Consider the following 27683-nt stretch of genomic DNA (forward strand, 5'->3'; position numbering starts at 1 on the left):
CTCCCAGCTAAAAGCTCTTATGATATCCCTGTAATGCAGCCCTCAGCCTAGCCTATGGTAACTGTGTGTTTGCCGCCTTCACCGGAGTATGAGCCTTCCAAGACAGAGGCTATGCCTTTGTAGCTCTATATTCCCTACACACGGCACATGGCAGAGCCCTCAGGCTCCAAGACACTCCCTGCCTAGAATCTCCTCCACCTCCTGACACTGGGTTCTGGGACCCTCTGGGTCTGCGCTCCCCCTTCTGGTCCTCAGCCACCTGCCATGCTGCAGCCCCTTTATCAGCATGCCTCCTAGCTGGGCCTCAGTGCCCCTCCACAGAACCCCCTCCTCTCCAGGGCCTGGCTGCCTGCACCCTTACCCCATCCTGCAGGACACTTTACACCTCTGGTTGAGCTGCAGACCCACTTCTCACTCCATTTGCCTCAGCTTAGACAGCCTCCCCAGCAGGAGGATCTCAGGACCAGCCCAGCTTCCCAGCAAAGCTTGGCTTCTTCCAGAGTGTTTTCTAGTCTCTGACAGAGATACCGTCTTCCTGGGACACTGTTTTAAAGTCAAGCTTTCCTCGGGAACCAAGGCAAGGACATCTTTTTCCATTTTTGTGTGTTTGAGGACACTTAATGACTGCTCCCTGCAGCTTCGTGTTTGTACATGTAGCTCTTGGCTTGTTCACAGAAGGGGCAAAGCACAAAACACCCATGAGGACGTAGTCACTTGCCTGGACTTCCATGGAGCCCTCAAGGCCAGGGCTGGCACTGCCTAGGGACCTGGAGTGCCTGAAGGGCCTGTCCATCCACCCCACCCCCCCACCATCTACCATTTCTCCCCAAGCCTGGTAGAGGAACATTCAACTCTGAATGAGGCTGGGAGAGGGTTCAATAGAGAAGGGAGAAGAAAGGACATGCAGTCAGGGCTTAGTGTGGAAAGAATAGGGCTGGAACTCTGTAGGAGCTCCTGGTGAACTAGATCATTGTGATGCTGGCTATGCCTCCTGTATCATCCTTGTGCATTTCCACCCATGAAGTTCCCTGGGAAAAGGCCAAGCTGTTTCCACCATGCTAAGTGGTTTGAGCAAGCAAAAGGCTTGAAGTGGGGGGTTCAGTGCTCAAGAAGGCAGAGGATTCCCCCCCTCCAAGTAAATAGGGAGGAGTGAGAATGCCGAGCTTAACTTGAAAGCCCACTCCCCACTGACTGCCCCCCACTCCCAGGTCTCCTCAAGCTCTCTTTGCAGAAGTTGAGTGTGGCTGCTGCAAGAAAGTTTGCATGGGTGACACCAGACATGGTCACTTTCCCAGGGCTCTTGGAGGAAGATTTTATGGACTTTCCTAATCTTTTGCAGCATAACACTGTCAGTCCAGCAGATAACAAAGGAACCTGATTACAGGCTGGGATGTTTTCTCCTGCAGGTGCTGCAGTGATGTGGTCAGGGTAGAGGTCACTTCTATGATGGGGTAGTCTACAGCCACTAGAAGGCTCTGCAGGTTGAAAGGCCTCACTTCCAAGGTGGTGGGCAACTGAAGGTACCTGGAAGTTATAGCCTGAGAGGGCTATCTGCCAACCCTCCCCATCCCTAGAAAAAGTGGGGAGATGGCACTGCGGTGGTGGGAAGGTTGGCAGCTGGAGGGGGGAGAATCGCTGCAGTGATGGGAATCCCTGCATGGAGTGGACTGAAGTGGTCACACTAGCTGAAGACACCTGCAGGATGGGGGAGGTTTCTGCAGTGATGAAGGAGCACTCTGCATAGGAAAGGGTCGGGCTTTTGGGAGGGGGGTCCTATAGTGATGCGGCCCTGGGGTTCGCTGCAGTGATAAGGGTCTCTGCAGTGATGAAAAGTTGAGCCATTGTGGGGGTGAGGGGTGAAGAGGGTAGAGGTGGGATAATCGGGGTGGCTGGAGTTGCTGCAGTGCTGGTTTGGGGGGCCTGCAGATTGAGCCCTTCTGCCGCACCTGCAAAACGCCTCATTTCCTGAAGGATGGAAAGGGCGGGGCCTCAAAGGCCCAGGTCTCGCACTGATGCTGGGCTGTGCGGCGGCGGGGATGCGGCTCCTGCACTGCGGTGCCGGGTCTGGCTGGCTGGAGCGTCAGGGGCTGGAGCGGCCGGGGCTGGCGCGGAGGCGGTACCGCGCCCGAAGGGGGCGGGGAGCAGCAGCCCAGCCGCAACGGCGGGAGGGGCCGAGGCCGGCTGGAGGGGCGGCCTTCCGAGCGGGGGCGGGACCCGCACCCTTAGAGCCGACGCCCCTGTGCGGACCCAGAGCGGCCGCAGCGGGAGTCCAGAGCGGGCGCCCCGCAGGTGTTCTGACTGAAGGCAGCACCACCCACCCCGGTCCTGTCGTGCCGCCCGGAACTCCGCAGAGGACGCGACGGTGAGGCTGAGGCTGCCCACGGGGAGGGGGACGATCCCTAGACCCAGCCCGCAGCATCCCTTGACGGTTCGGCTGTGGGGGCAGCGGCGACTGCACCGCCCCCCCCCCCCACCAACCCCCATCCCAGATCAGTTCTACCAGGATGGCGAGAGGTGCCCTGGACAGATCCTACGGAATCCCCCGGTCACCTCTCCCGCTCTTGCCTTCGTAAGACCCCTTCCTTTCCCTTCCCACTTTGTTCTTCCCAACCGAACCCCCTCCACTCCGGCCTGCAGCCGGTCTCAGCGCCCCTCTCAGCTGAGGCGCCAGAGAAAGACTGCAGCCCTTTGGCTCCCCATCGCACTCCGCCCCTGCTAACCTTTGCTGGGCTAGGTGCACCCAGAAAGATGCTGGCCCTTTAAACCCTTGCTCCCCACCCAGAGCATCTTCCGTCTCTCCACCCGCGCCACTTCCAACAGCTGGCAGCCGCGGGGAGCCCCGGGGGGCCGGCAGGTACTGGGGTGGCGGCGAAGCCCGGGAGGGGGGTAATGGAACAACTGTGACACCCCACTCTCCCCACCCCCGCCGCCCCTCCAGGAGCCGGTGAAGGGACTGCTGGGCGCCCGGAGCTCCAGTTAAACATTAACCCTCCGCTCCCCGGTCCCCGTGCTGCCTGCAGCTGCGCTCCTCCCGGGCTTCCCAGGTAACGGGCGAGGATGCCCATCTCTCCACCACCCCCACCCCAGGTCTCCCTCCCCTCGCCACCTGTCCGCCAGCTCGAGCCCCAGGGCTCAGCCTTTCGCCCCCTGCAGGTCCCTGTCCCCGTGCCGGAGTTAAAAATCCCCCCGCCAGCTTTCAGGAGGGTGGGGCCGGGCGCCCCGAACTCACCCTGCGCACCCCTCATAGAGCGCCCCCTCCCCCAAGGGCACCATGCCCGGCCTGTACTGCCCCTCCAGCTGGACGCCGCTGCCCCTCACGGACTCCTGGGTCCGGGCCTGCGCCAACGGACCCTGCCTCAGCCTGCGGGCCCGGCTCACCTACCACAACCCGCAGCCGCAGCCGGTGGACGGTGAGGCCCGGGCGGGGGGCGTGGGGTGGTGGGCAGGGCCGGCCTGGCAAGGTCCGACAACGCCTGTGCCCTCATCCCGCCCCAGGCGTGTTCGTGTATCCGCTGGCCGAGGCTGAAGTGGTTTCGGGCTTCGAGGCGGAGGCCGCTGGACGGCGCGTCTCCTTCCAGCTGCAGAGTCGGCGCCGCTCGCAGGCCGCCTGCTGCAGCGCTCTGGGCCCCGCGCTGGGGGCCTCAACGCCCCGCCGCTGCGCGCAGGGTGAGTCCCGGGCGCTCCCCGCCCCATCTCTTGAAAGCAGACGCACTGTGCATCGCATCCCTCTGCAAGCACCCGCTCTGCATCCCACCTCTCCCTGTCCCGCTCCCCCCCACCCCCGTCACTGCTTTTTCATTCATTGATTCACCCTTTCATTCGACCATAGAGGACTGTGCCCTTGACGCTGACCAGGTGCTGGTGGGATGTGAACCAGGCCTGATCCGAGGTTTGCAGCCAGGTGGATAGACACAGCAGGCAGTCGACAAGGCTCTCCCCTCTGGAGCTTTAGCTCCGGGGCCTGGGACGGGGTTTTGGTCCCAGCATCTCTCACAAAAATTGGCACAAAGGGGCTCAGTGAGTGCTGGGGGAAGAGATAGAAGCCCTCCCATCTGCTAGGATTCCTGGCTCACACTTCATTCTTTTATTTATTTGTGCATTCACTTGATTCCTGCACATGGGGTTTACCATCTGGGTAAGAAGAGGGACAGAATGCAGTGGTGCTGAGAGTTGGCACAAGCCCAGCAGGTAGTTGGAGGATGAAGGGAGTTCTGGGCTGAGGCCTCAGGAATATTTCAGAGGAGGTGAAGCCAGCATCTGACTGAAAGGAAGGGTGGGATGTAGTAGGAAGGTTGAGAGGAGAGAAAAGGCACTCTACTCAGGGGCAACGGTGTAAGCAAATGTTCAGAAATAAGTTATACTGGGTAATGGTGATAAAATGCCTCACGTTTATAGTGATTCACGGTTTCAGTCACTGGTGTCACTTGAATCCAGAGAGGTATGTAATGCAAGTGTTGTTCTCCTTCCCCCTCTAATAGATGACAAGAGTAACAGCAACAGCCTTTTACACATTGGGTGCTTCCCGTATATTGTCTCATTCATCCCTCACCACAGTCATATAATTATGACCCCCATTTTATAAATGAGGAAACCAAGGCTCCTCTAAACAAGAGAGTTACCAAAAGACAGAATCAGAAGTCACAGAGCAGAGACTCAAAACCTGACACTGTGTTCTCTTCACTGTATCAGGCTGTCCCAAGCCTCAGATGATGGAGATAGAAGCCCCTTTCTTCCTTCCTTCTTACCTTGGTTTTTTCCTTCCATTTTTTCCTCCCCTTCATTTATTCAGCAAATATTTTTGAGAAGAATGGGTAAATGATCATCCTGGGGAAATGAGGCCCAGGAGGGCTGTAAAGGTAGGCTGGGGCCCAACCATGTAGGGTTTTGACTTCCACCTTAGACACCTGGCCATCTTCCCTTTAGCAGCTGTGGTGCTGCCCTTGATGTCACCAGTCCCCAGACAAACCCCTTGGTCTAAGTAAAATGGAATACTTGGTATACAAATGTCCTCTAGCCAGCTTCCAAGTAGATTACTGTCCCTGAATTCCTCTTGGGCAGAAAATTCTGGAGCTACAAAAAAAGAAAAGAAAATGCTGGAGCCACAGCTAGTGGGCAGTAGGGAGTCCTCAACCCTCAACTATTCATGAGCAGGGTATTTGTGAGCAGGGAGGGTCCCAGGCAATGGGAAATGTCAATAGCATTCTTTAGGGAAATGAGGCCTACGGGTTGAACAGGCTGGAGCAGGTAAAGAAAGAGAGGCAGAGGGTATGGGTCCCCCAGGACCTTGGGGGTGGTGTGGACATCCCCCTTCTCCTCCTCAGCTCTCCATTAGCAGTGATGTCACTTCTGCCTTTCTTGATGACAGCCAGATCCTTCTGCCATCAACCTGCCTCTCCTTCTACCACCGTTCATCTCATGCCCCCATCTTACATCACCAATGCATTAGCCCAGCATCCTTCCAACCTCACAAAGTTCTCCTTGCCCAAGCTCCCTGACTCTGCCTGCTCCCACCCTGTATTCCCCCATCTCCTCTGCTTCCAGCCCCCTCTGACCCCTTTCCTCACTCATAGGTCATCTTGTCTTGGATCTGGCCCAGGCCCGGTCCACGCTGGTGCTGCCTACAGGCCTCATCGCCGCGGCCGGCACCATGACAGTGACCCTGCGTAGCAGCCGGGAGCTGCCCTCCAGGCCTGACGGGGTGCTGCACGTGGCTCTGCCCTCTGTGCTCACCCCTTTGGCCCCACCAGGCCCGCCGGGGCCCCCCAGGCCTCCGGGGCTCTGTGACGACAGGTTGGGCCTATGGTGATTCCCTTCGTCCCTCCCTCGGCTTCTCTGGGTCTAGTGCGGGTGAGGGGGCCTTGGCAAGGTGTCCTGGGGGATTGGCAGGGTGGGGAAGGGCTGAAGCCAGTCAGCCAGAGGGGTTAGGGACCCTGGTAGTGACGGAGTGACCCTTCTCATGTTCCTTTCCAGTCCCACCAGCTGCTTCGGAGTGAGCAGCCCTCAGGGTGAAGGGCCAGCCTGGGAGGAGTTGGCTGCCCCTCGGGATGTGTTCTTGGGCCCTGCCCGTTGCCCTGCCCCATATACCTTCTCCTTCGAGATGCTGGTGACTGGGCCATGCCTGCTGGCAGGTGGGTGTCCCTCCCAGGGTAGTTGACTGGGAAACAACTCAAGGCTCAGGGATGGGAGGAACACAGTACAAAAAGAAGATGGGGACCTAAGACTTAGGAACCTCTATTCTCCCAGTGGGATCATCCCCTGGCTACTTCCACACAACACTCACACCTGTAGGTTTAACGATGTCATTTCTTTACATTCCACTCCACTCACCAGTGAGAAGAGCAGTGTTTACAATGAGACCAGTCCAAGTGATAAAGTTGAATTTCCTTGTGCAAAAGGTGGAGGAGGATGTTAAATCAGGTTGATATAGAACTGTTTGACCAGCCAGGAACACACCTGGGATTTCCCCTCCCATTCTGTGAAAGCAGGCAACCCCCCCTTGTCTATCCTATAGATTGGACTCTGAGAGCTGAGCTGAATCAGTCATGGTCCTGCCCCCCTGCCCCCCACTATTGTATGGGAAGGTGATATTAGTGCTCTTGGGACTGGCTTAGGATGGTGTGATCATCACCTCTTCCTGCCTCTACCTCCCTCAGGACTGGAGAGCCCCTCTCATGCTCTTCGGGCAGATGCCCCACCTCATGCCAGCTCTGCAGCCACCATCTGTGTCACACTGGCAGAGGGCCACCGCTGTGACCGGGCTTTGGAGATCCTGCTGCACCCCAGTGGTGAGAGACTGGGGCACACAGTAGGGTAGTGCTGCCTGCTTCAGGACCACCTGGGGAGCATTTTTCAAAGATTTCTGGACTCAAAGCGAAAACTGAGTCATTGGTGAGGGTGGGCCCAGCAGTGCAGGGAGGCTGAGTCTGCAAAGTTCTCCCAGGATGGTGGGCTGAGTGCTTAGGGTCTAAAGACGGGAGCTTCCCTGATGGAGCTGTGTCCCCTTTTCCCCAGAGCCCCACCAGCCCCACCTGATGCTGGAGGCTGGCAGTCTGAGCTCAGCAGAGTACGAGGCCCGGGTGAGAGCCCGCCGGGATTTCCAGAGGCTGCTGCGAAGGGACAGTGATGGGGACCGGCAGGTATAATGGCCTGGGGTCCTGGCCTCACCTCTGGCTGCATTAATGCAGGAGGAGCAGGGGAGCAGGCTTAGGTTGGGATGGGCAGGAGGCCTCTACTCTCCGTGGGAGCTCTCAGTAGCTACCACCACTGAGACAGGCTGATGAGTACTGTCACAGGAGGCCCACGCAAGTCTCCCTGGAGCGTGTCTCAGAGGATGGGGAGTAGGACTGACACAGGCAGAGGACAGCCACCTGCCTCGGCCATTGCCTTTATTCAGATGACACAAAAGGGTGCCCCGTCCAGGTGGATTGCATGGACAAAGGTCCCAGGGCTAGGTCCTGCTGCCAGCCCAGGTGGGAATTTCAGGAGGCCTGGCCCAGGATGACTGGGGGCTCCCGTGCTCAGGTGTGCTTCCTGCAGCGACGCTTCCACAAGGACATCCTGCTGAACCCTGTGCTGGTGCTGAGCTTCTGCCCAGACCTGAGCTCCAAGCCCGGACACCTGGGCACAGCTACACGGGAGCTCCTCTTCCTGCTAGATGGCAGTAGCGTGGCACACAAGGCCTGTGGGGCAGGGTGTGGGGGGGGCTGGGGGTTGGGCAGGGCAGTGGGTCTAGGTGGGCTGGGGGCTGCCTCTCAAAGACACACACACACACACACACCCCTACCTCTCTCCTTCTCATACTCACACACACATGTGTTTCTCCCAGATTCCAAGACCCACCTGCCGCGCATAAATTTACACTAGGTCACGGCCAATCCCAAACCCCAGGGTTCGCGTGCACCTCCACGGTCACATGTCCAAATGTCTCTCACAGGAACTCAGAGTCTCCCTTGCATGCTGGGGTCTCTCTAACAGCCACACACAGGGCCTTGCCCAGATTCCCTCATCTGTCCCCTCATCCCTTGTCGATCTTGGTGCCAGTGGGGCCTGCCTCACCCTGCCCTCCCTTGCCCTCCCCAGGATGCCATTGTTTTGGCTGTGAAGTCACTCCCACCCCAGACGCTCATCAACCTTGCCATGTTTGGCATCTCGGTGCAGCCCCTCTTCCCAGAGAGCCGGCCTTGCAGTGATGTGAGTGTGACCTAGGGATTTGGGGGTCAGTAGAGACATCTCAGGGGCTTCCCAGGTGGCACAGTGGTCAAGAATCCACCTGCGAATGCAGGAGATGCAAGGGACACAAGTTGGATTTCTGGGTTGAAAAGATCCCCTGGAGGAGGAAATGGCAACCCACTCTAATATTCTTGCCTGGGAAATCCCATGGACAGAGGAGCCTGGTGGGCTACGGTCCATAGGGCTCGCAAAGAGTCGGAAACAACTGAGTAACTGGGAGTGCACACGCAGAGTCCTCCCAGCCCGGTGTGCCCAGCCCAAGCCTTCTTCCCCCAGGAAGCTGTGCAGCTGATCTGTGACAGCGTTGAGACCCTGCAGGCTGCAGACGGCACTCCGGACGTGTGGGCCGCTCTGGACTGGGCCCTGGGGCAGCCCCAGCAAAGGGCCCATCCTAGGCAGCTTTTCCTGCTCACTGCTGCCTCACCCATGGCTGCTGTGACCCACCAGACCCTGGAGCTCATGAGGTGGCACAGAGGGGCAGCCAGGTAGGATGGAGTGGGCAGAGCCAGGCTCCTGAGATTGGCCCTCCAAAGAGGGCTTCTGAGGTCACAGCTGCTCCCCTTCTCTTGTCAGGTGCTTCTCCTTCGGGTTGGGGCGTGCCTGCCGCCAGCTGCTCCAGGGTCTGTCTGCTCTCAGCAGGGGCCAGGCCTACTTTCTGAGACCTGGGGAAAGGCTGCAGCCCATGGTGAGCTTGAGCCTGGGCCCTGCTCCCTTCTCCTCAGGGTCCTTCTCCCAAGTGGCACTGAGTCTGAAACAGATCCTGGTCAGGTTGTGAGGTCTCCAGACACCCTGCTGTGGGGTGCTGCAGGAGGCCAAAGGTGCGGGGGACATGGCCTCTGACTACTCCCCACATCTTGTCCTAAGTTTTGTCCTGGTACTGAGCCGTATCTTTGAAAAGCCTTGCCCCATCCACATGGCACAGGCCAGGAGTACAGTTCACACCAAGCCTTGAGGACTGAACGCTGTCTCCTCGCTTGTTCCTACCCCCATTCTTCTTCTTGACCCAGCCTGACCCTGCCCTGCTCGCCTCAGCCAGGCGCTGGGCAGATAGCAGCAGCAGAAGGGTGCCTCCCCACTTCACTGGCAGAGAGGCACCTCTTTCTCTCCCATGGCCTCCCTCTGGTCATTCCTCACAGCTGGTGCAGGCCCTGAGGAAGGCATTGGAGCCCGCGCTGAGTGACATCTCTGTGGACTGGTTTGTTCCTGATGCAGTGGAGGCACTGCTGACACCCCGGGAGATCCCCGCGCTCTATCCCGGGGACCAGCTTCTTGGTTACTGCTCACTCTTCAGGGTGGACGGCTTCCGGTCCCAACCCCCGGGGGTAGGCCTGGGTTGGGGGTGGTGGGAGGTGGGCCTGGGATGGCTTAAGCCCCTGTATCTCTTCAAAACCCATTTCCTCTCCCTGGTGCCTCTCTTTGCCAGACTCATCTACTGCTACCTCCTAGACTTCCCCAGGGACCAGACTGGGTCCCTCATGGTGACTGCGGCCTGCCTCCCTCATAAGGTCTCCCACTGAGCCGTCCTATAGAGTGACGCCTTTGGTCACTGAAGCATACAGAGCAGCACCCACATTAGCTCTGAGGTTTTTGTTGAAATCTGCTCGTTGTTCCACACGGTGCCCTACAAAAAGCAACATCTAGATTATTTCCTGTAACCCTCAGGGCCACACAGAGCATTGTCTTGATGAAATCTCAGATCCCAATTCTGCTGTGTACTGAGCATTTGATTTGGGGCAAGTCACTCAACCTCTCTGAGCCCCTTACACTGACTTTTTTCATAGGGGTGTTTTAATTAGAAATTCATGACTTGCACGCTGTTGGTAGGATACTTGACACAGAGGTGGAGTTGGATAATTGAGTTATATTTATTAGGAAAAGCTTTCTCTCTCTAGAAGAACCAAGCGTGCTAGCTCCTTTTTGATTGGGAGAGCCGTATAATGGACTGTCTGCCTTTTTCCTCACCTGCCAGGAAGCTCAGGGACAAACCTGAAGCCCAGTCACAGCAGCTGTAGTAATGCTCTGGTCAGCATGCATGTTTCCTCCTTTCTTAGTACTGGGTTTTCATTTCTGCTTTATAATCTTTATTGCCTCTTGCAGTGAGCCATCTTAAATCCTGTTTGGAAAAAGAGTATATAGCTATAATCACTTTCCCCCCCATCTCAATGTCTATCCCTCTCCAGGGCCAAGAGCCTGGCTGGCAGAGCTTGGGCGGCTCGGTGTTCCCATCCCCAGAGGAAGCACCATCTGCCACCAGCCCTGGCACGGAGCCCACTGGCACCTCAGAGCCGCTGAGAACAGGCACTGTGTCAGCAGAGCTGTCCAGCCCGTGGGCTGCTGGGGACTCAGAGCGGAGTGAGTGTCTGGCTGTGTGTGTGTGTGTGTGTGTGTGTGTGTGTGTGTTAGAGTAGAAGTGGGTAGTAGGAGAGGCCAGGGCTGGGATCTGTTCTACTGCCTCTCCATAGGTACTGATGCTCTGACAGACCCAGTCACGGACCCCGGACCTAATCCCTCTTCTGACACAGCCATATGGCACCGCATCTTCCAGTCCTCGTACATCCGGGAGCAGTATGTGCTCACCCACTGCTCTGCCAGCCCAGAGCCGGGCCCAGGCTCCACAGGCAGCAGCGTGTCCCCTGTTTCCCAGGGCCCGGGCTCCCCTGAGGGCAACACTCCCCTGGATCCCCCTTCTCAGCAGGGCTGCCGAAGCCTGGCCTGGGGAGAATCTGCCAGCTCCCGCTCCTGTCCCCTGCCTCCATCCCCACTGGCTCCAGTCAAGGTGAGATTCAATCCACATCCCACCATGTATCCAGCCAATGTTTATTGACCATTGGCTGTATGCCATAGATTGTGCAGTGGTTACTATTAAGTCTACTTAAAAAAACAGGTAATGATGATACATAATGATGATACCATGAGACACATGCTGACAAGCACAGAAGCATGACATTATGGAGGTTCAAAGTCAAGGTGACTAACCCTGTCTGAGTCAGGAAAGCAACAGCCTCCTCTGGAAGAATGTCAGTCAGGCAGAAGGGGAAAAGACATGAGTAAAAACAGACAAGCGCATGAGTAAAAACATGCCCCATGTCTCAAGTGAGACGGAACGAGATGACACACGGAAGGGGGCCAGGGGCCAGAAGGAGCCTGGCCTCAACCCTAAGGGTGGTGAGCAGCCATCTAGGGTTTCAGACAAAAGGGCATGTGGCTAGTCATGTATGTATGTCTGATCAGGCCAGTAGCTCTGCACTGCTTGACCAGTGGACTCCACTTCTCATGTGCAGACTGGGGCTTTGAGTGCTGAGGTGCTGGGCCGTCGACGCAGAGCGGCTCTGGCCGGCCGAAGCCTCTCATCCCCCCAAGGCCGGGTGAACCCAGTCCCTGGCCGCCCCCGGCACCCCTCTCTGGGTGTAGCACCTGATGGGCCAGGCCCTGAGCCAGGGCAGCAGCTGGGACAGGGCCTGGATGACTCAGGTAAGGGTTACGGGGGAGCTGGGTTCTGTCACCCAGGACGATGTGGGGAGGTGGAGCCCAGGGCACCATGTGGCCCCTGTTCCTACCATTGTTTCTCCCCAGGAAACCTGCTCTCCCCAGCCCCCATGGACTGGGACATGTTGATGGAACCACCCTTCTTGTTCACCGCTGTTCCCCTCAATGGGGAGTTGGCTCCTCCAGCACAGCCTCCCCAGGCTCCACGCTGCCATGTGGTGATCCGGGCCTTGTGTGGGGAGCAGCCCATGTGCTGGGAGGTGGGTGTTGGGTTGGAGACGCTGTGGGGGCCTCAGGATGATGGCTCACTGCCTCCATCACCCCCCGAAAGAGATAATGAATGGGACCAAGCACTCCATCGACTGACAGCAGCTTCTGTGGTTCGGGACAATGAGCAGCTGGCTCTTCGAAGAGGGGGTGAGACCAGGGCTGACCGGGGTGAGTTCCTGGTGGGCCCAGTCAGGGCTCAAGGAGACCATACAGGGCAGAGTGGCAGAGGCATAGGTCTGTGTGATCACTCACTGTACCTCACCTTGCTCACAAATGATTTGAGGCAGCTCACCCACATTATCAAGAGAAAAAATTAAGCAGGGTAATGGGGGCGGGGGGGGGGGAGGGATAATAAAAGGAAACAGAAAATGAGGTTATATTAAAGACATACACTATGAGGTTATGTACCCTTGCAAGCAGGAGACCCAAAACTGGCCAAGTTTCCTAGCAGCCAACAGAGAGAGAATTTCATCTTGTAATGATTCACAGTGCCCATAATATAAAAACAAATCTGTCATTTAGGAAGATTATTTAAGTTAAAATGTCAGTTCTTCAGTTGCACTAGCCACACTTCATATGCTTAGTGGTGACTGTAAGGAATAATACATACTGGATCCCGTGGCTACCACACTGGATCATGCAGACTCAGAATATTTCCATTATTACAGAAAATTCTACAGGGCAGTGCTGAAATGAGTGGATGGAAAAGGCATCACTCAATGCTTCCTTGGGGTTGTGTCCAGAATGTTGCATTTGTGGGTAGCCAGGGAGCCTAGCCTTGCTATTAATACAAGGTGGTTGAGCGTTTAGCCTAACCACTTCTTGTCAAAGTTGAGGAGTCTGAGCTGACCCTGAAAAGGAACTCCATTCTGTTCAAAAGTGGACAGGGGGCTGGGAATTCCCTGGCGGGCCAGTGGTTAGGACTCCATGCTTTCACTGCCAGGGCAAGGTTTGATCTCTGGTTAGGGAACTAAGGTTCCAGAAGCCTCAAGGTGCCAAAAAAAAAAAAAAAAAAAAAAGGAAGAAACCATGGCATTATGGGAGCAGAGGTTTTTTTTCTGTGAACCTCTTTGTAGAGAGTGGGTGGTGGGCGTGCACCCCCTTGCAGCCCACATGCTGCTGCTTGGTTTCGTAGGTCATGCCCGGAGGTCCTGGCTCCGAGCCCTTCAGACAAGTAAGGTCAGCTCTGCCCCTTCTTGCTTCACCTGCCCTGTAGCTGTGGACGCTACCACCAGGGAGATCCTACCCTCAGCCCTGCAGGTGCGGAGCTCCGGTAAGCAAGGTCTCTCCCAGGTGACCTCCCAGATACCAGTTCTCACCTCACTGGCCACCCTCCCAGACAAACTTCTCCCTACCTCCTGTGCCCTTACAGAGCCAGCTGAACCTGCAGGTACCCCTCCTGTCTCTCAAAGCCATGTAGATGCAGCTCCTTTGCCCACAGTTGTCCACTCTAAAGGTAACACTCAAATTTGAGGAAATGGAGGAGGGAGCAACAGGCTTAGGGACCACCACTGAATGGCTCCAGTCAGGACTGAAGGGACTCTCTGGCAGGTGGCTGGGACCTGGACCAAACTGGCAACTCGAGTTTTGCTTTGGGGGACCACGCAGCCCCCATAGGAGGGTCTCATCGCCCACTCCCCCGGCCTCCCTCTCGGATCAGCCTGGGCCGTTGGAAGTCCAGAGGCCCAGACAGCCACAGACTCTGCAGCCCCAACACAGGCCCAGTCAATGACAGCAACAGTGAAGGCAGCGGCCACGACTACCTGCCCTTGGTGAGGACTCGGGAGGTGGAGGGTGGCGCCGCCAGGGCCAGGGCACTGTCTCAGCTCGCTTCTCCCCCCACCTCCTCTCTCCTCAGGTGCGCTTGCAGGAGGCGCCCGGCTCCTTCCGCCTGGATGCTCTGTTCTGTGCAGCGGTGCGCATTTCGCAGGAGCGCCTGTGCCGCGCCTCGCCCTTCGCCATGCACCGGGCCAGCCTCAGCCCCACCTCGGCCTCCTCTCCCTGGGCACTTCTAGCCCCCAGTGTTGGCCAGGGTGGCAGCGCCACAGCCTCTTGCAGCCCGTCCCCCAGCTCGGGCTCCGAGGGTCCGGGCCAGGTGGACAGTGGGCGGGGATCAGACACTGAGGCCTCAGAGGGGTCGGAAGGGCCTGGTGGCGCTGACCTGCGGGGCCGGACTTGGGCCACGGCTGTGGCGCTTGCGTGGCTGGAGCACCGCTGTGCGGGGGCCTTTGGTGAGTGGGAACTGGCAGCAGCGAAGGCTGACTGTTGGCTGCGGGCGCAGCGCCTGCCCGACGGCCTGGACCTGGCCAACCTCAAGGCTGCAGCCCGCGGTCTCTTCCTGCTTCTGCGTCACTGGGACCAGAACCTGCAGCTCCACCTGCTGTGCTACAGCCCCGCAAACATGTGAGGGTCAGCACTGCTCTGCCTGGCACCCCCCAACCAACTCAAAGTCACTGCCACCCAGAGCCGGCCTCTCGGTGCTGGGAAGGGGTGGGCTGGCAACAGCCTGTCCCCACTGCTTCTCATTCCCTCCACAGAATCCTCCTGCCCCCACAAAAAGTGCCTGCCTGTGCTCTCTCTCATCCTTCCCACCCCCTGCCCCTTCCTCTCTGAGCTCTGTGTGGTTGCAGCAGAAGGGGAGAGAGCCACAGCCCCCAGATCCTATGCAATAAAGTGCCTCTTGGGACTGTCTTAATGAGTTCTTTATCTGCCGCGTGCCTGTCCCTCACAGCTCGGTCCAGGCACCTCCACGGAGGCTGCATAGAAGACTTGGTTTATTGGGAAGGGCAGAGTCCATCCCCATCCGGGGTCCCAAGAATGGACTGGCAGAGAACAGGTGGATCTCAGTGGGCTTTCTTGCTGTGCGGGATGGTCTTGGGGAAGGGCTGGGGGCCCAGCCAGAGCTGCAGCAGGATGACTGCATGGCATGCATGCAGGGCAGCAGAGCTGCAAGACGTGGACGGGTATGTGTTCCAGGAGAGCTCGATAAGCCCCAGCACCAGCAGCCTAGAAAGAAGAGAGAAGCTCTGGGTCTCATCCTGTCTCTAGGCCTGCAGCTCTTCAGCTCACCCATTGCCCCTCCACAGTCATGGCCTTGGGATGAGGAGCTTCCCACCCCTGTCCTCTCCCCCAGGGCTGTCCCAGCCAGTACCTGAGCAGGTGAGTGAGCCAGCGGGCAGGTGTGGCCCACAGGAGGTAGGGCAGTGTGTGGAAATACCAAACGTAGAACTGGTAGTGAAGGGAGCGGCTGAAGCAGATGCCAATGAAGTTGGAAGTGAAGAGGGTAGAAACAATCTGTAGGCAGTGGTCAAGGCCAAGGGCAGGAGCAGAGAGGTAGGTAGATTTCAAAGCAGGGAGGACAAAAGTTTGGGGGGGTCTAACAGCCCCTGGCTCTGTAGTTCCTAGATACATACTTTTGGGCAAATTTCTGAACCTCTTTGGACCTATTCCTCAGTCTGTGGAGGCAATAAAATCTAGAGCTGTAAGGCCTAGGGAGCCATCACTCACTAGCTGTGTGACTGGCAAATTACTTAACCTTTTAAAGCCCTAATTTTGTCATCTGTAAAATGAGGATAAAACAGAGTTTCTTGTGAGCTTTAAACATACTTAAAGCTCTTAGGACTGCGCTAGGCAGAGGGTGCCCCCTCATAATGGTAACTCAATGATATTTAGAATTAAGAATAAAACATACTTAAATATGTAAAGTGCTCAGCACAGTGTTTGGTACTGTGAGTAGGAGTTCTACGAATGGACCCTGTAGCTACTACTGGAACCTCCTTTCCCTCTCCCACATCAGCAGCTGTCCAGGCTTGGTTGACCAGGACCCTATCTGCACCTGGAGAGGGCAAGACTTACCTTCCCACGACTTAAAGGATATGGTTGGGTGTGAGGGGCTGGGGTGGAACCTTCCTTTTGGAGGGATCCTTCAGCAGAGACAGGATACCTTCCCCTGTCCTGGGGAGAAACCATTGAGACAACTTATCAAACCCCCATAGTGGGCCACACGGAGCTCAACATGTCCTCAAGCAGCCCCTAAGGCCTAGGCCCTTCAATCTTTCCCCCAAGTCTGCCCAAGGAACTGCCCTCCTTTCTCACCTGTGCCACCTGCAGAGGGCAAAGAGCAAGAGCACACTGAGGTGGGCAGTCAAGAGTGCCAGGTGGAAGGCACGATGCAGGAAGAGGGCCTCGGGGAGAAAGCGCCAGTTCACTGTCCAGCGGAAGAGAAACTGGCGGCCAAGGTCAAAGGCGCGGGATAGGTAGCCAACAGGGTTCTCCAGCAGGAAGGGCAGCCCTAGCACCACCTGAGGATGAATGGGATATCAGCAGAGCTGCCCAGGCTCACCCTCAGCCTCATGCTAATCACTGAGGGGAGGGGGTATAGGGTATAGATCCCAGAGGTTCCCTAACTGCCACCAGGAATAGCAAGAAAGCCAGACCACCCACCCAGACCAAAGTCTTGGGCCAAAAATGCCAAGGAAGAAGGTAATAACAATGCTTTACATTTAAATTCATCTAGTCATAAATGTGCACAGCTAGAACGGTTCTCTGAGACCATCTAGTTCAACACCCTTGTTTTACAGCTAAAGAAACCAAAGTCTAGAGGTGGTGGCTGTCCAGATCGGAATCAACTCCAAAACTCTGTCCCCTGGCTTTGAGGATGTCTCAAAAACGAAAGGAGTCCAGACGGAGTGGCCGCCACTTCATCAGAAAGGGGACACAGTAAGGAGGGAATACCTGAAGGATAGCACAGATGCCCAGCTTGGGGAGGGCCCCACGGAGGCCAAATTTCGTGAGGAGAAGGAATAGTAATCCAGGGGCGAAGAGCAGTACATTCATCTTCACAGAGACTGCCAGGCTGGAGTGGATAGTGGGGAGGAAGAGTGAACATCAGCTTCATCAGGGCCATGTACCCCTGACCATCACAACAGCAGCTACCCGTTCCCTGCCAGCAAGCTCCAGGCAGAGGGTGAGCATTCATACTCAGAACTGCTGGAGGGGTTAAGGCAGCCTAGGAGGAGGCTGGGATAGGGAGCTGATACGTTGTCTCTACACTCAGACTGAGCAGCAAATAATACACTGAGTACTTAGTAAGTGCAACTGACCAACTCCAACCACAGATGCAGCCTGGAAGAAACATGATAGGAAGAGGGTGGTGTGTGTGTAGGTGCCTGGGTATGGAGACTTTCTACATATCCTAAACTCCTCGCAGGATGCGAGTGCGGCCCTTAACTGACCTATACTGTCTGGCCACTGCCTTACTCCCTCTGCTGCAGAAAACTGGGGAGAAAATGATGGAAATACAGAAGATGAAAGAAGGGTTCACAAGCGAGGGGGTGTTGACCTGAAACAGCAGCAGCCCCAGCTCCAGCGCTGGGCCAGTAGGAGGTTGACACTGAGGAAGAGCAGCACCATGGCCACTGGATCATTGAAGAGACGCAGCACAAAGATGGAGTGGACACGATAAGAGGCACAGCACATGAAGAAAAAGACGAAGGGAGGTACCTGAGAGGTGGGCACAGTGGGGGACAAGGTCAGTTCACCAACCCTGAACCGTCCCCACTCCCCAGCCCTCCCAGTTTGGGGGCCCCTGTTCCTGGTGGTGAGAACTCACCTTGCAGGTCTGGTGGTAAATCAAGAAAACAAGCAGCAAAGTGGCCAGGTAGAGCACAGCAAAGATGTGCTGGGCCATGCGGATGTCAGTGCCTCGGTCAGTGGCATAGTAAAGCCCCATAAAGATGTACACGAAGCCAGCTGGGTACCTGGAAGAGAAGGAACATGAGTCCAGGTCAAGCTATTCAGCCTGGCATCCAGTCAGCCCCTCCCATCCTTGCTGAACCTCCGATCCCACTCACACGAGAGGTCCAGTGTCACCTTGCAGTTGAGTGTAGTCATAGGTGCCATTGATGACTCCCTCTACCTCAGCCATGTAAGCTTTCCAATCAATCTCTGTATCTGCAAAAGGACAGGATGGTGTGGTTACTTTGTGGTCCAGAACTGCCCTGCCTCAGTCCATCAGTGCACAGAGTTCCAGCTCATTCTTGGGATTTCTATCATAATCCCTTCTTTAACTGATTTATTCTCTGCATGAACCCAAGTATCTTAAAATCAAAACATGTCTGTAATGAAACTCAGAACTTTCCACTCCAAATGTGGTCCCCTTCCTGGGTTCCATGAATGGCACCATTAACCTCTCACTTCCAAGTCACAAACCTGGGAAACATCCTTGATACTTCTTTCACTTTCATTTCCAACCCTCAGTCACCAAGTCCTGCCTATTCTTCATTCTAAATATCTGTCTCATCCTTCTCTGCACAATTTGGGCATAACAATCTCTAGCCTCAATGGTGCAATAGCTCCCTAATTAGGCTCCCAGTTTCCACTTTCACTGCATTACATTTTATTGTCCACCCTGCAACCAGAGAGCTCATCCTATAATAGAAACATCACACTTCTCTGCTTAAAACCCTTTAGTGATTCCCCACGGCTCTTAGTTAAAGACCAAGTTTTTTTTATTATTCCCATTTTTAGAAGAGAAAATTATGAATTAATGAGGTTAAGTAACTAGCTCAAGATCGGTAAGCTAGGAAGGGAAGAGTTGAGATTGGCACACATGGAGCTCTAAATTCTTAATCATCATACTATCTCTTTAACACAGGTTAGAGAGTCCTTCATGATAGAAATCTCATCTCTTGGTACTACCCTCACTTGATTTCTGTGTTCCAACTCTAATTATTTCATTTCTTCAAAGGAAGTAGACTTTCTCTTTTTCAATGGGAGCTCTTTGAAACAGGATTCTCTCCTAGAGAATAATCTGCCTCCCACCCCTTTCTCTCTTTCCTCAGGGAACTAGCTCTTATTATTGGAAGAGGACTCTAGGAAACCTTCTCTGACTCCTCAAGTCTGGCTGAAGTGCCCTGCTTTGTCCATTATAGCACTTTGTCTAGTACCATTATGATGGATATAATGTAATATAATTTTCTGTTAACTTATCTTTGTCCAGGTCCGCATACACAAGTAGGAAACCTATCTTTTTCACCACTATACCCTTGGCACCTAGTATGGTGTTAGCCATATAATAAGCACTCAGTAAATACACACTGAACTAATTGTCTTTAGCAAGTAAGCTTTAAATCCAGTGCTTTCTGCCTGGAGAGGAGTGACTAATAACGCCGAACTGACTGTAACAAAATGCTATCACAGAGAAAATACTTCGAGACCTCAGAATTCAACAGATAAGGAGACTGAGACCCAGCAAAGGAAGTGACGTGTCCAAAGCCATAGAGACAAGCAGCAGCAGCCATTAACTTGGACCCAGGTTTTCTGGGGGAGATTAAAATCGAGTTTGGTTTTCTGTGGAGCAGACTTGGGATTTGGGTAAAAGATATTGGTCTGCAATTGATGGCTGAGTGGATCAGGGGTCTAAGTTTGAGCTCCGAAAGTGGGTCCCAGTTTTGATTGGGGGTTCGGTCTCCCTCCCCCTCCTCCCCTCCCCCTCGGCGCACTCACATGCCACCCTGTGAATGACCCAGAAGGTGATGCCCACCTCCGCCAGGCAGAGGCAGGCGGCCACCAGCAGCGTGTAGCGCGGTTCCAGCAGCAGTAGGCGCCGCTCTTGCCAGGCGCGCCGCAGCCACTGCCCGCACAGTCCTGCTGCCCGGGTTGCGGGACCCGCCCGGCCGCGTTTCCGCAGGCCTGCCGCCATCTTGACGGTGCGCCGCTCTTGTGGGCCCGCTACCCCGGAAGCCCGACTCCTTGGTTCTTAGGTTCCGCTTCCAGCGCCACGTGTCCCAACGGACTGAGCGCTGACAGGAGTTGTCTGAGTCCTTGTTTACGCCTCGAAAATTTCCTGCTTTCACATCTGTCTTCCCTGATGGAGTGCACACTCCATACGAGCAGGAATAGTCTTACTCCTTAGTACATACTTAACCCTGGACGCACAGGCGCTAGTGTGAATCGAACGTTTGCCCAGAAAAGTAACGTTTCTTTCTGCCCGCGCCGTGTCTCTTCCGCACCTCACCTCCCCTGCCCAGCATAACACTTCGCCCGTGTTGATATCTGCATTCATGCCCGTGTTTCCTAGAGAGCAAGACCCGTGTCCGCGCTACTCCCGCCACTCTTCAGAGCCCTCTGGGTGCTCAAAACTGGGAAGAAATGAATCTTTTATTAACATTCAGGCTTCTTAATGGAAAGAGCTTGTCAAACTGAAAATGAGGTGGGTAGTGCCGACCCGGAATGTGTGACACCATGAGTGTGGCTCTCAGAAGTTAGTGAGCACTGCACCCAGAGAATTCAGCGTATGGACGATACAACTTCCCCAACCGGAAGATTCTTTCTCGAGCGCTTAGCCGAGGACGGAAGTTCCACGTGTTTATGTTGAGCTACGGCAGATGCTGGGCGGAGACACAAAGGCCACGCCTCCCGTATGCCACCATTCTCATTGGCTACATTGGAGCACCACGCCCCGCCTAGAGGTGGGGGCCAGTTGCCCTCACTGCCCGGCAGCCAGAAATAATGGCTTGTCTGGGGCCTTCCGTACCGGTGCCGGAGTTACCGGAGAAGAACTGCGGGTACCGCGAGGTCCAGTACTGGGACCAGCGATACCAGGGCGCTGCCGACTCTGCCCCCTACGAGTGGTTCGGAGACTTCTCTTCCTTCCGTGACCTCCTAGAGCCGGAGTTGCGGCCGGAGGACCGTATCCTCGTGCTAGGTGGGTAGTTCCGGGGCTGCCCAGTCCAGGTGGAGCTGGTTGGATTGGCCCCGCCCCTCGCTTCTGCCTGCCGCTCTCCGAGAACACTCCAGTCAGAAGTTAGGATCCAGTACCTTTAGAATCTCTGCAGTATTTCGCCAGGGCAAACAGGAGCCAAGAGATTCTTAGTCCCGGGACCTTAAGGGGAAAGACAGTCTCTCTGAGACTGAAGGTGGTAGGTGACCCATGACCCCGTTGCGAACCCTGGGGAGGCCGCCTCGAGCACTGGAGAGTTCAGAGGACCTAGTTCAAGTCCCAGCGCTAGTTGACTGTATGATTTAGGACAAATCATAAACTCTGAGCCCCGGATTCACTTCTAGGGACTGAGAATTCAAGTTGGATAAGGCACGTGCATTCACCTTGAGCGGAATGCCTAGCGCTTTTCTGTTTGCGCCACTGGGTCATTGTCTCCTAGAGAGTTCTCTCTTGACTCTCCAAACTAACTGAAATCGGGTCCTCTGACGTCCCGCTCCCCCATTTCCCCGCGCCGTGTGCAGTGAGGATGAGGACAGCGCCCTCTGACGGGAGAGTGCAATCAAGATTGGTGTGTTTCCCCAGAAGGAACGTACTTGCGGGTAGGGCTTCCTTAGTGACTGAGACTAAAGAATCCGCCTGCAATGAGGAAAACCTGGGTTCGATCCCTGGGTTGGGTAGATCCCCTGGAGTACGGCCTGGCAATCCGCTTCAGTGTTCTTGCCTGGAGAATCCCCATGGACAGAGGATCCTGGTGGGCTATAGTCCGCGGGGTCTCAAAGAGTCGGACACGAATGAGAACAAGGTCGGTCTCTGAGAGATCCACCTAAACCCCGGCCTTGGAATTCTCTTCCACTGCCAGCGTTGAGGGCTCCAGTGAAGTTTGATTAAGCAACGGATTTCCTCCCAAAATCTTGATATTTTTAAAAGCAAGTGTATGATTAAGTGAAATATTTCACATGTGAGACATTTATATGTAAATATATGTAAAACATAAATAATAACTCGAATGTGTGTATATACCCTACTCAGTTTGAGAAGCAGAGCATTCTTCTGACCAGAAAGTGCTTAGGAACTTGGACCCTGGAGTCAGCCAATTATGTAGGGATCTTGGCACATGTAATCTTAGCTGTGGAATCATGGACAAAAATCATGGATCGTAGCTGTGGATCCTGGACAAAATACTTAAATTTATGTGCCTCCACTTTCTCAGCCTTTAAAAAAAAAAAAGAGTACATACTTATCAGCTTTTAAGATGATTGAGTGAAAAAAAAAAAGATGATTGAGTGAGTGTGAAAGATACCTAGAAAAATACCCAACAAAAAAATTAAAAGCCTTGTGTATTCAGGGTTTTCTGTGTGGGCCCCTAAAGCTCTTCCCCCTAGAGGTTAAAAACTCTTGAATTTTGTGACTTTAAACCATTACATTTATTTATAGATTTAACATAGATCTCTGTTTTTCAAGCTTTAGTGTAATAACCTGGAAAACTGGACCCACCTTGATTTTCTAATTGAAAATCATTAGCCATCTAATTGATGGTCTAAGGCTGGCCCCAGGGGTTTACATTTTCAACAAGCCTGCAGACTGATTCTCATCTGGTGATTGGCAGAGAAACACTGCCTTAAATTCTGCCTGACTAGGAGGTATCCTTTTCTGGATAGAGGAGGGAAATGTCCAAAGATCAAAATAAAAAACTTTCCAGACAGAGTTCCCAAGATCTAAGAACAGGACCCACAGCTTAGGGAGTACCCTATGTCACATTTCACCTAAAGAAACACATTGAACACCTGGTAGATGCTAGGGAATGTGGCGGGCCTAATTTATTTAATCCTCATGACAACCCTTAGAAATTAGTGAAAAATATTATGAGGCCTATTCTAACTTAGAGTAGAGTAAATTTTTTCTGAAAACTGCCAAGTAATATGTTAGGCTTTCCAGGCTATACAGTTGCTGTCACAGCTAGAAAATGTTGATGGCTGCTGTAACAGTATCTTCTGTCTGGAGCTACTGGGAAAATAAACTGAGATAATCCTTATAAAGTGCTTAGCGTGGGACCCAGTGTTCAAAAACTGTTAGCTATCATTATTATTATTGAAAACGGGAGTCAGAGAGGCACTTTCTTTGGGAATTCTCAGAGAAAGAGGACCTTCCCTGAAGATTTGTGTCTAGTCCCTATGGCTAGATTCCACACTGCAGATGAGTGTATGTGGCTGTCCCAGTTTTGCTGTCATTATACTTCTCTGGTTCTCTCTTCTTGCTTGACTCCAAGCTCTGTAGAATCTTCTGATTATATGTTTATATAATCTTAAGTTTATATTTCCTATAGAGACACAAGGGACTGACCAGAGGATTGACTGTCCAGACCCCATGACGGCTATTTTTCCTGTTATAAATTAGTGAATTGGTATTCCGGTTTATACTTCAGTCGCTTGGTGTTGGGGATAGCATCCACATAGCTCTGGGCTCCCATATGATGCATTCTTGGATCTTGGATCCAGAGCTCTGCTTCCCTGAGGCCCCACCTAGGGAAACAGTGGCTGTTCCAAGCCTCATCTTAGTTGTTAGTCCCAAGTCACTGCTTTGTAGGCATAAAGTGGCTCTGTGGTCAAGTTTTATTTTCCCTCCATCTTTAATAAAGTTGTCTTGGAAGATGCCATTCCTGTACCAAAGGGGACAGCAGAAGGAAATTTGGGTCTGTCCACAGTTTGACAGAGCAGTGCAGGCATATGAGGTCAGGTGTTGGGTGATGAAGGCATTGTGGGTCAGAGAACCTAGTGGGATTTCAGCCTGAACTGAGTTAGGGTCTGCTGCTCAGTCACCCTCACCTCCCGTCCCAGAGTCTGTTGTGGTTCCAGTGTTGGGAGGCACACATTGGGTTTTCCCAGGCAAGATAGTACTCTTCCTGAGTCCCAGAGTCTGAGGAACACAAAAAGGGCAGCTGAGGACCAGTCAGCAGTCTCTGGCATCTGTCCAGGTGCCAAGCTCTGCCTGCTAGATTAGGGCTATCCCAGCAGCTTATTTTGTGATCCTCTTAGGGAGGCAAATGGGGATTAAAGGCAATCTAATCCCAAGATCTGGGGATCCCCATGTGAGGCCACCAAGAACTGTCATGCAGGCCTGTTCTCGGCTGATACTGACCACAAGAGGGCCTGGAAGAGGCCAATAGATCTTTGAGGAAAGCCACGCCCATTGGGCAGTAGGTCCACATCTACTCCTCTAAACTTTACCCTCCCTCCACCCCTTTGGGACTGCTTCCCAGAAACTTCCCACCAGAATGTTATGATTCTTCAAGACTTGATTGGTTGTCAGTTCACCTGAACCTGTTAGCACACCCACCTAAGGTCGGGACAGGGACCCTCCCATGTGCCTCTGCAGCCTGTCCCTATTGAAACACTCATCACATTACGTGGCAGTTGCCTGATTACACATCTGCTGCTCTCACCAGAGCATCAGTTCCTTGATGACAGGGGCTCTGTTCATCAAGAGAACAATATGTGGTGCTCAAGTGTACATGAAGGAATTACTGGGTTGACCAAAAAGTTCATTTGGGTTTTCCTGTAAGATGTTATGGAAAAACCCAAACAAACTTTCTGGCCAGTCTAATACAGGGAGTCATCTCCACTGTGTGTCCCCACTTGGTTTCCCCTTCTACTTGTTAATTCTGCCTTGGAAACCCAAGTAAAATAAAAACCCCTAACATGAAGTCTTCCCACGGTTGATGTCATCAGAGGAGAGATTAGGAATTAGGATAATACTAGTATTATCCTATTAATAATACTACATGCCAGTATTATCCCCAGGGCTTCCCTGGTAGTTCAGTTGGGAAAGAATCCACCTGCAATGCAGGAGACCCTGGTTTGATTCCTGGGTCGGGAAGATCCACTGGAGAAAGTAAAGCTTACCTACTCCAGTATTCTGGCTTGGAGAATTCCATGGACTGTATAGGCCATGGGGTCGCTAAGTGTCAGACACGACTGAGCGACTTTTATATTATAATATTATCCCCATTCTGAGTCTGAGAAAACTGAGGTTGAGAGTTGAATGACTTACCAGGGCTGTAAGACTAGGGATAGCAGAACTCAAATCCTTGAACTTTTAAGTTCAGAGCTCCTACTCTTTGGGTGTTTTAGTTGTTAAATTTAGTGCATCACATCCTGTATGTAGTGTAGGTATTGTTGTCTTCATTTTTCTGGCGAGGAAATCCAAGTTCCTAGTATGTAAACAACTTGCCTTAGTCCACACAGCCAGGAATGGTAGAGCCAGGACATGTGCCCAGATATGTATGACTCCTGGGCTCATGCTGTTGTATCATGCTGCTTCTCCCTCAGTACAGGAGGCTTTGGGTTTCGAGAAAACAGGCCAAGAGTGGATGGATAATTGCGGAGGTGAGAACCAAAACTAACCTAGACCTTTTGTCACCTACCCCTTCTCACTCCAGGCTGTGGAAACAGTGCCCTGAGCTATGAGCTATTCCTTGGGGGCTTCCCTGATGTGACCAGTGTGGACTACTCATCAGTAGTGGTGGCTGCCATGAGGGCCCGGTATGCCCACGTGCCCATGCTGCGATGGGAGACCATGGACGTGCGGGCACTGGGCTTCCCTAGTGGCTCCTTCGACGTGGTGCTTGAGAAGGGCACACTGGATGCCCTGTTGACTGGTGAACAGGATCCCTGGACCGTGTCCTCTGAAGGTGTCCACACTGTGGACCAGGTGCTAAATGAGGTGAGGGAGCAACAAGGGAAAGAGGGCTGATCAAGAGCTGGGGAGGGTTTCCCTGGTAGTCCAGTGGTTAAAATTCCTCACTTCCACTGAAGGGGGCACAGGTTTGATCCCTGGTTAGGGAACTAAATCCCACAGGCCACAAGGCCAAAAATAAATAAATAAATATATTTTTAAAGAGCTGGGGATGAAGGGTTAAGGTTTTAGGAGACTTGAAGAACTTAGAAGTCAGAAGGAGGCATGGTTTGGAGCAAGTAGTGGGTCACCTTCAGGACTCTGGTTACCTGAAGGAAAAGGATATTAAGCTGGGTCAAGATTATAGGGGGCTGGAGTGGCCAGGCTCCCAGAGGTTGAGGACCTGGATACTGAGTTGCCACAGAGATGAGGCAGTGGCCAGATCCCAGATAGGGAATGTCAACAGTTGACAGGAATGCAGTGCCCCCTGCATCTGACATCATTTCCTTGCTTCTACATATCTAAGATGTAGCCTGATCCCCATGGAACAGCCAGAGGCAGAGAGGGACCCTCACTCTTTTGCCATGGAAAGCCCTGAGCTACTGGATGTAGGGTAGGACCTGAGGTTTCACTGGGAGGGCATCTAGTGCAATACTGACCTTTGAGAACCTGGAGGTAGGCTTCTCACCAATGGCCTCTCTATCTGCTTTGCAGGTGAGCCGAGTGCTGGTCCCTACGGGCCGGTTCATCTCATTGACCTCTGCTGCCCCCCATTTTCGGACAAGGCACTATGCTCAAGCTCATTATGGCTGGTCCTTGAGGCATGCAACCTATGGCAATGGTTTCCACTTTCATTTCTACCTCATGCAGAAGGGCAAAGAGCTCACTGTGGCCCAGCTGGCCCTTGGGGCACAGATCCTGTCACCCCCTAGACCTCCCACCCCACCCCGCTTCCTCCAGGACTCAGATCATGAGGACTTCCTCACTGCCATTCAGCTGTGAGGCCAGAAGCATGGTCCTTCAGCCTCCCTTTCTGCTCCAGGCTCAAGTATTTGGTATTCCTGACTCAGAGCAGTCAAGTCCAAGGTGCTCACACCCCAGGGGCCTCATGCCTAAGACAGAGCTGATGGAAGCAACCCCACATGAAGAAAATACAGGTTCAGACCTCTCTTGGATTCCCCAACTGCTTCCCCCACCACACTGAACCACTAGTGATTCATCTCCAGCACAACCCTTCTGCATGCCAGCCAGACTTGGACACTTACATCCCTGGGGCCTATTACTGACCCCCATCCAACCTAGATTAACTGACAGAAGGCTGCAGACTTTGAATCTAGATTGCTTTTGACCCCAGCTCCAGCCCCAACTCTGGTGACCTATCCTGCTTAGGTTGTATTATTTACCCAAGGAGACCCCACTATTATGGTGTTTCCAGGCCAGACTGACCTGCCTATGTTTACTTGGCAACCCTTCTCTGCCAGTAACATGGACCTGAGATTCCCAAGTACCTTATTCCCTCCCTAAAAAGAACTGGAGCCATTTGGGGCTGACTTCTTAGCAAACCAAAGCAGCAGCTACACACACATACACAGGGAGGTCTGTGTTTATTCACACACTCCTGGTACAGTGAGGATGGAGGACATTTACAAAGGACACCCCCAGGGGTTGAGAACATCTCCAGGGCCACAGGTGTCATCCAAAGATGCAGTGCAGCCCCGGTTTGGAATCCCAGGGGCAGGACACAAAGGTCCAAGGTAAAATCAGACCTGGGCCCTTGGAAAGTGATACCTTGAGGGGAGGAGGTCTGCCAGAGAGCCGCCTGGAATCAGGCATGGGCAGACTGGTCATGTGGTTGGTTACCATATTGGGGGCTTGCCCCATCCCAGCCTCAACACCCATCCTTTCTGCCAGGCGCAGAAGAGCGTGGCCGAGACCGTGGTGGGCAGGGCATGAACCATGAGGGGAATTAGTAAACAAAGAGTCGGATATAAAAATACAAATGTGCTGAGGAAGTCCCTTAGAAAGAGGCTGAGGCTGGGGTCACGCCAGACAGGGGTTGGGGTGAGGAGCGGCTGGGCTCAGAGGGGTGGGAAGCTCATGCAAATACGCAGCCAAACATCCCTGGCCGCGCGCGAGGTCCGACACCGGCAGGCAGTCGGTTTGCAGACCAGACCTGCCGGAGAGGGGCGGGGCAGGGGAGCCGTGCGGGAGGGGACGGGCCGGGGGTTGAGGGCCGCGGGTCTCTGTCCGTTCCGGTGTGCGGGGTGGGGCTGCGGCCCGAGGTTCTAAAGTGCAAGAGCGCGGC

At 54.0% G+C, this 27683-nt stretch overlaps 3 protein-coding genes across 4 annotated transcripts in view; 2 read left to right on the forward strand and 1 right to left on the reverse strand.

Moving 5' to 3' along the window:
• The first annotated feature begins 2221 nt into the window (after window positions 1-2221).
• Window positions 2222-14610, forward strand: VWA5B2 (von Willebrand factor A domain containing 5B2). The gene is made up of 21 exons (XM_061166699.1): window positions 2222-2362; window positions 2939-3044; window positions 3266-3410; window positions 3496-3666; window positions 5571-5790; window positions 5971-6128; window positions 6654-6785; window positions 7012-7136; window positions 7522-7677; window positions 8080-8190; window positions 8506-8714; window positions 8803-8914; window positions 9366-9551; window positions 10410-10581; window positions 10692-11005; window positions 11511-11700; window positions 11803-12153; window positions 13121-13258; window positions 13358-13441; window positions 13537-13757; window positions 13844-14610. Exons 3-21 carry the CDS (start codon window positions 3272-3274, stop codon window positions 14390-14392), a joined length of 3738 nt encoding a protein of 1245 aa, XP_061022682.1. The 5' UTR covers window positions 2222-2362; window positions 2939-3044; window positions 3266-3271; the 3' UTR covers window positions 14393-14610.
• An 80-nt stretch (window positions 14611-14690) lies between these two features.
• Window positions 14691-19703, reverse strand: ALG3 (ALG3 alpha-1,3- mannosyltransferase). Its single transcript, XM_061166700.1, has 9 exons — window positions 19492-19703; window positions 17838-17937; window positions 17597-17744; window positions 17327-17487; window positions 16720-16840; window positions 16081-16286; window positions 15862-15939; window positions 15137-15280; window positions 14691-14991 (listed from the first exon to the last, which is right to left on the reverse strand). Exons 1-9 carry the CDS (start codon window positions 19685-19687, stop codon window positions 14829-14831), a joined length of 1317 nt encoding a protein of 438 aa, XP_061022683.1. The 5' UTR covers window positions 19688-19703; the 3' UTR covers window positions 14691-14828.
• Window positions 19704-20468: 765 nt separating this feature from the next.
• The window catches only part of ECE2 (endothelin converting enzyme 2), a 30708-nt gene continuing 23493 nt past the window's right edge, over window positions 20469-27683 (forward strand). The window contains exons 1-3 of one of the 2 annotated variants that reach the window (XM_061166704.1): window positions 20469-20692; window positions 25143-25426; window positions 26093-27378. In XM_061166704.1, the coding sequence (XP_061022687.1) occupies window positions 20497-20692; window positions 25143-25426; window positions 26093-26380 (768 nt within the window). In that variant the 5' untranslated portion in view covers window positions 20469-20496 and the 3' untranslated portion in view covers window positions 26381-27378. Of the gene's footprint in view, window positions 20693-25142; window positions 25427-26092; window positions 27379-27683 lie in introns of those variants that run through there. The other variant, XM_061166705.1, reaches the window with a different exon arrangement.

The sequence above is a fragment of the Dama dama genome, chromosome 19 (genome assembly GCF_033118175.1).
Source record: "Dama dama isolate Ldn47 chromosome 19, ASM3311817v1, whole genome shotgun sequence".
Lineage (NCBI taxonomy): Eukaryota > Metazoa > Chordata > Mammalia > Artiodactyla > Cervidae > Dama > Dama dama.

Excerpts from the sequence above, each read along its gene's own strand:
- VWA5B2 (XM_061166699.1), top strand. The coding sequence starts at position 3,272 with ATGCCCGGCCTGTACTGCCCCTCCAGCTGGACGCCGCTGCCCCTCACG. Across the intron at positions 6,786-7,011 it reads GATCCTGCTGCACCCCAGTG|AGCCCCACCAGCCCCACCTG; the intron begins GTGAGAGACTGG and ends CCTTTTCCCCAG. Across the intron at positions 8,191-8,505 it reads AGAGCCGGCCTTGCAGTGAT|GAAGCTGTGCAGCTGATCTG; the intron begins GTGAGTGTGACC and ends TTCTTCCCCCAG.
- ALG3 (XM_061166700.1), bottom strand. The coding sequence starts at position 19,687 with ATGGCGGCAGGCCTGCGGAAACGCGGCCGGGCGGGTCCCGCAACCCGG. Across the intron at positions 15,940-16,080 it reads GCCCTCTGCAGGTGGCACAG|GACAGGGGAAGGTATCCTGT; the intron begins GTGAGAAAGGAG and ends GTTTCTCCCCAG. Across the intron at positions 15,281-15,861 it reads CAGCCCCTCACACCCAACCA|GATTGTTTCTACCCTCTTCA; the intron begins TATCCTTTAAGT and ends CCACTGCCTACA.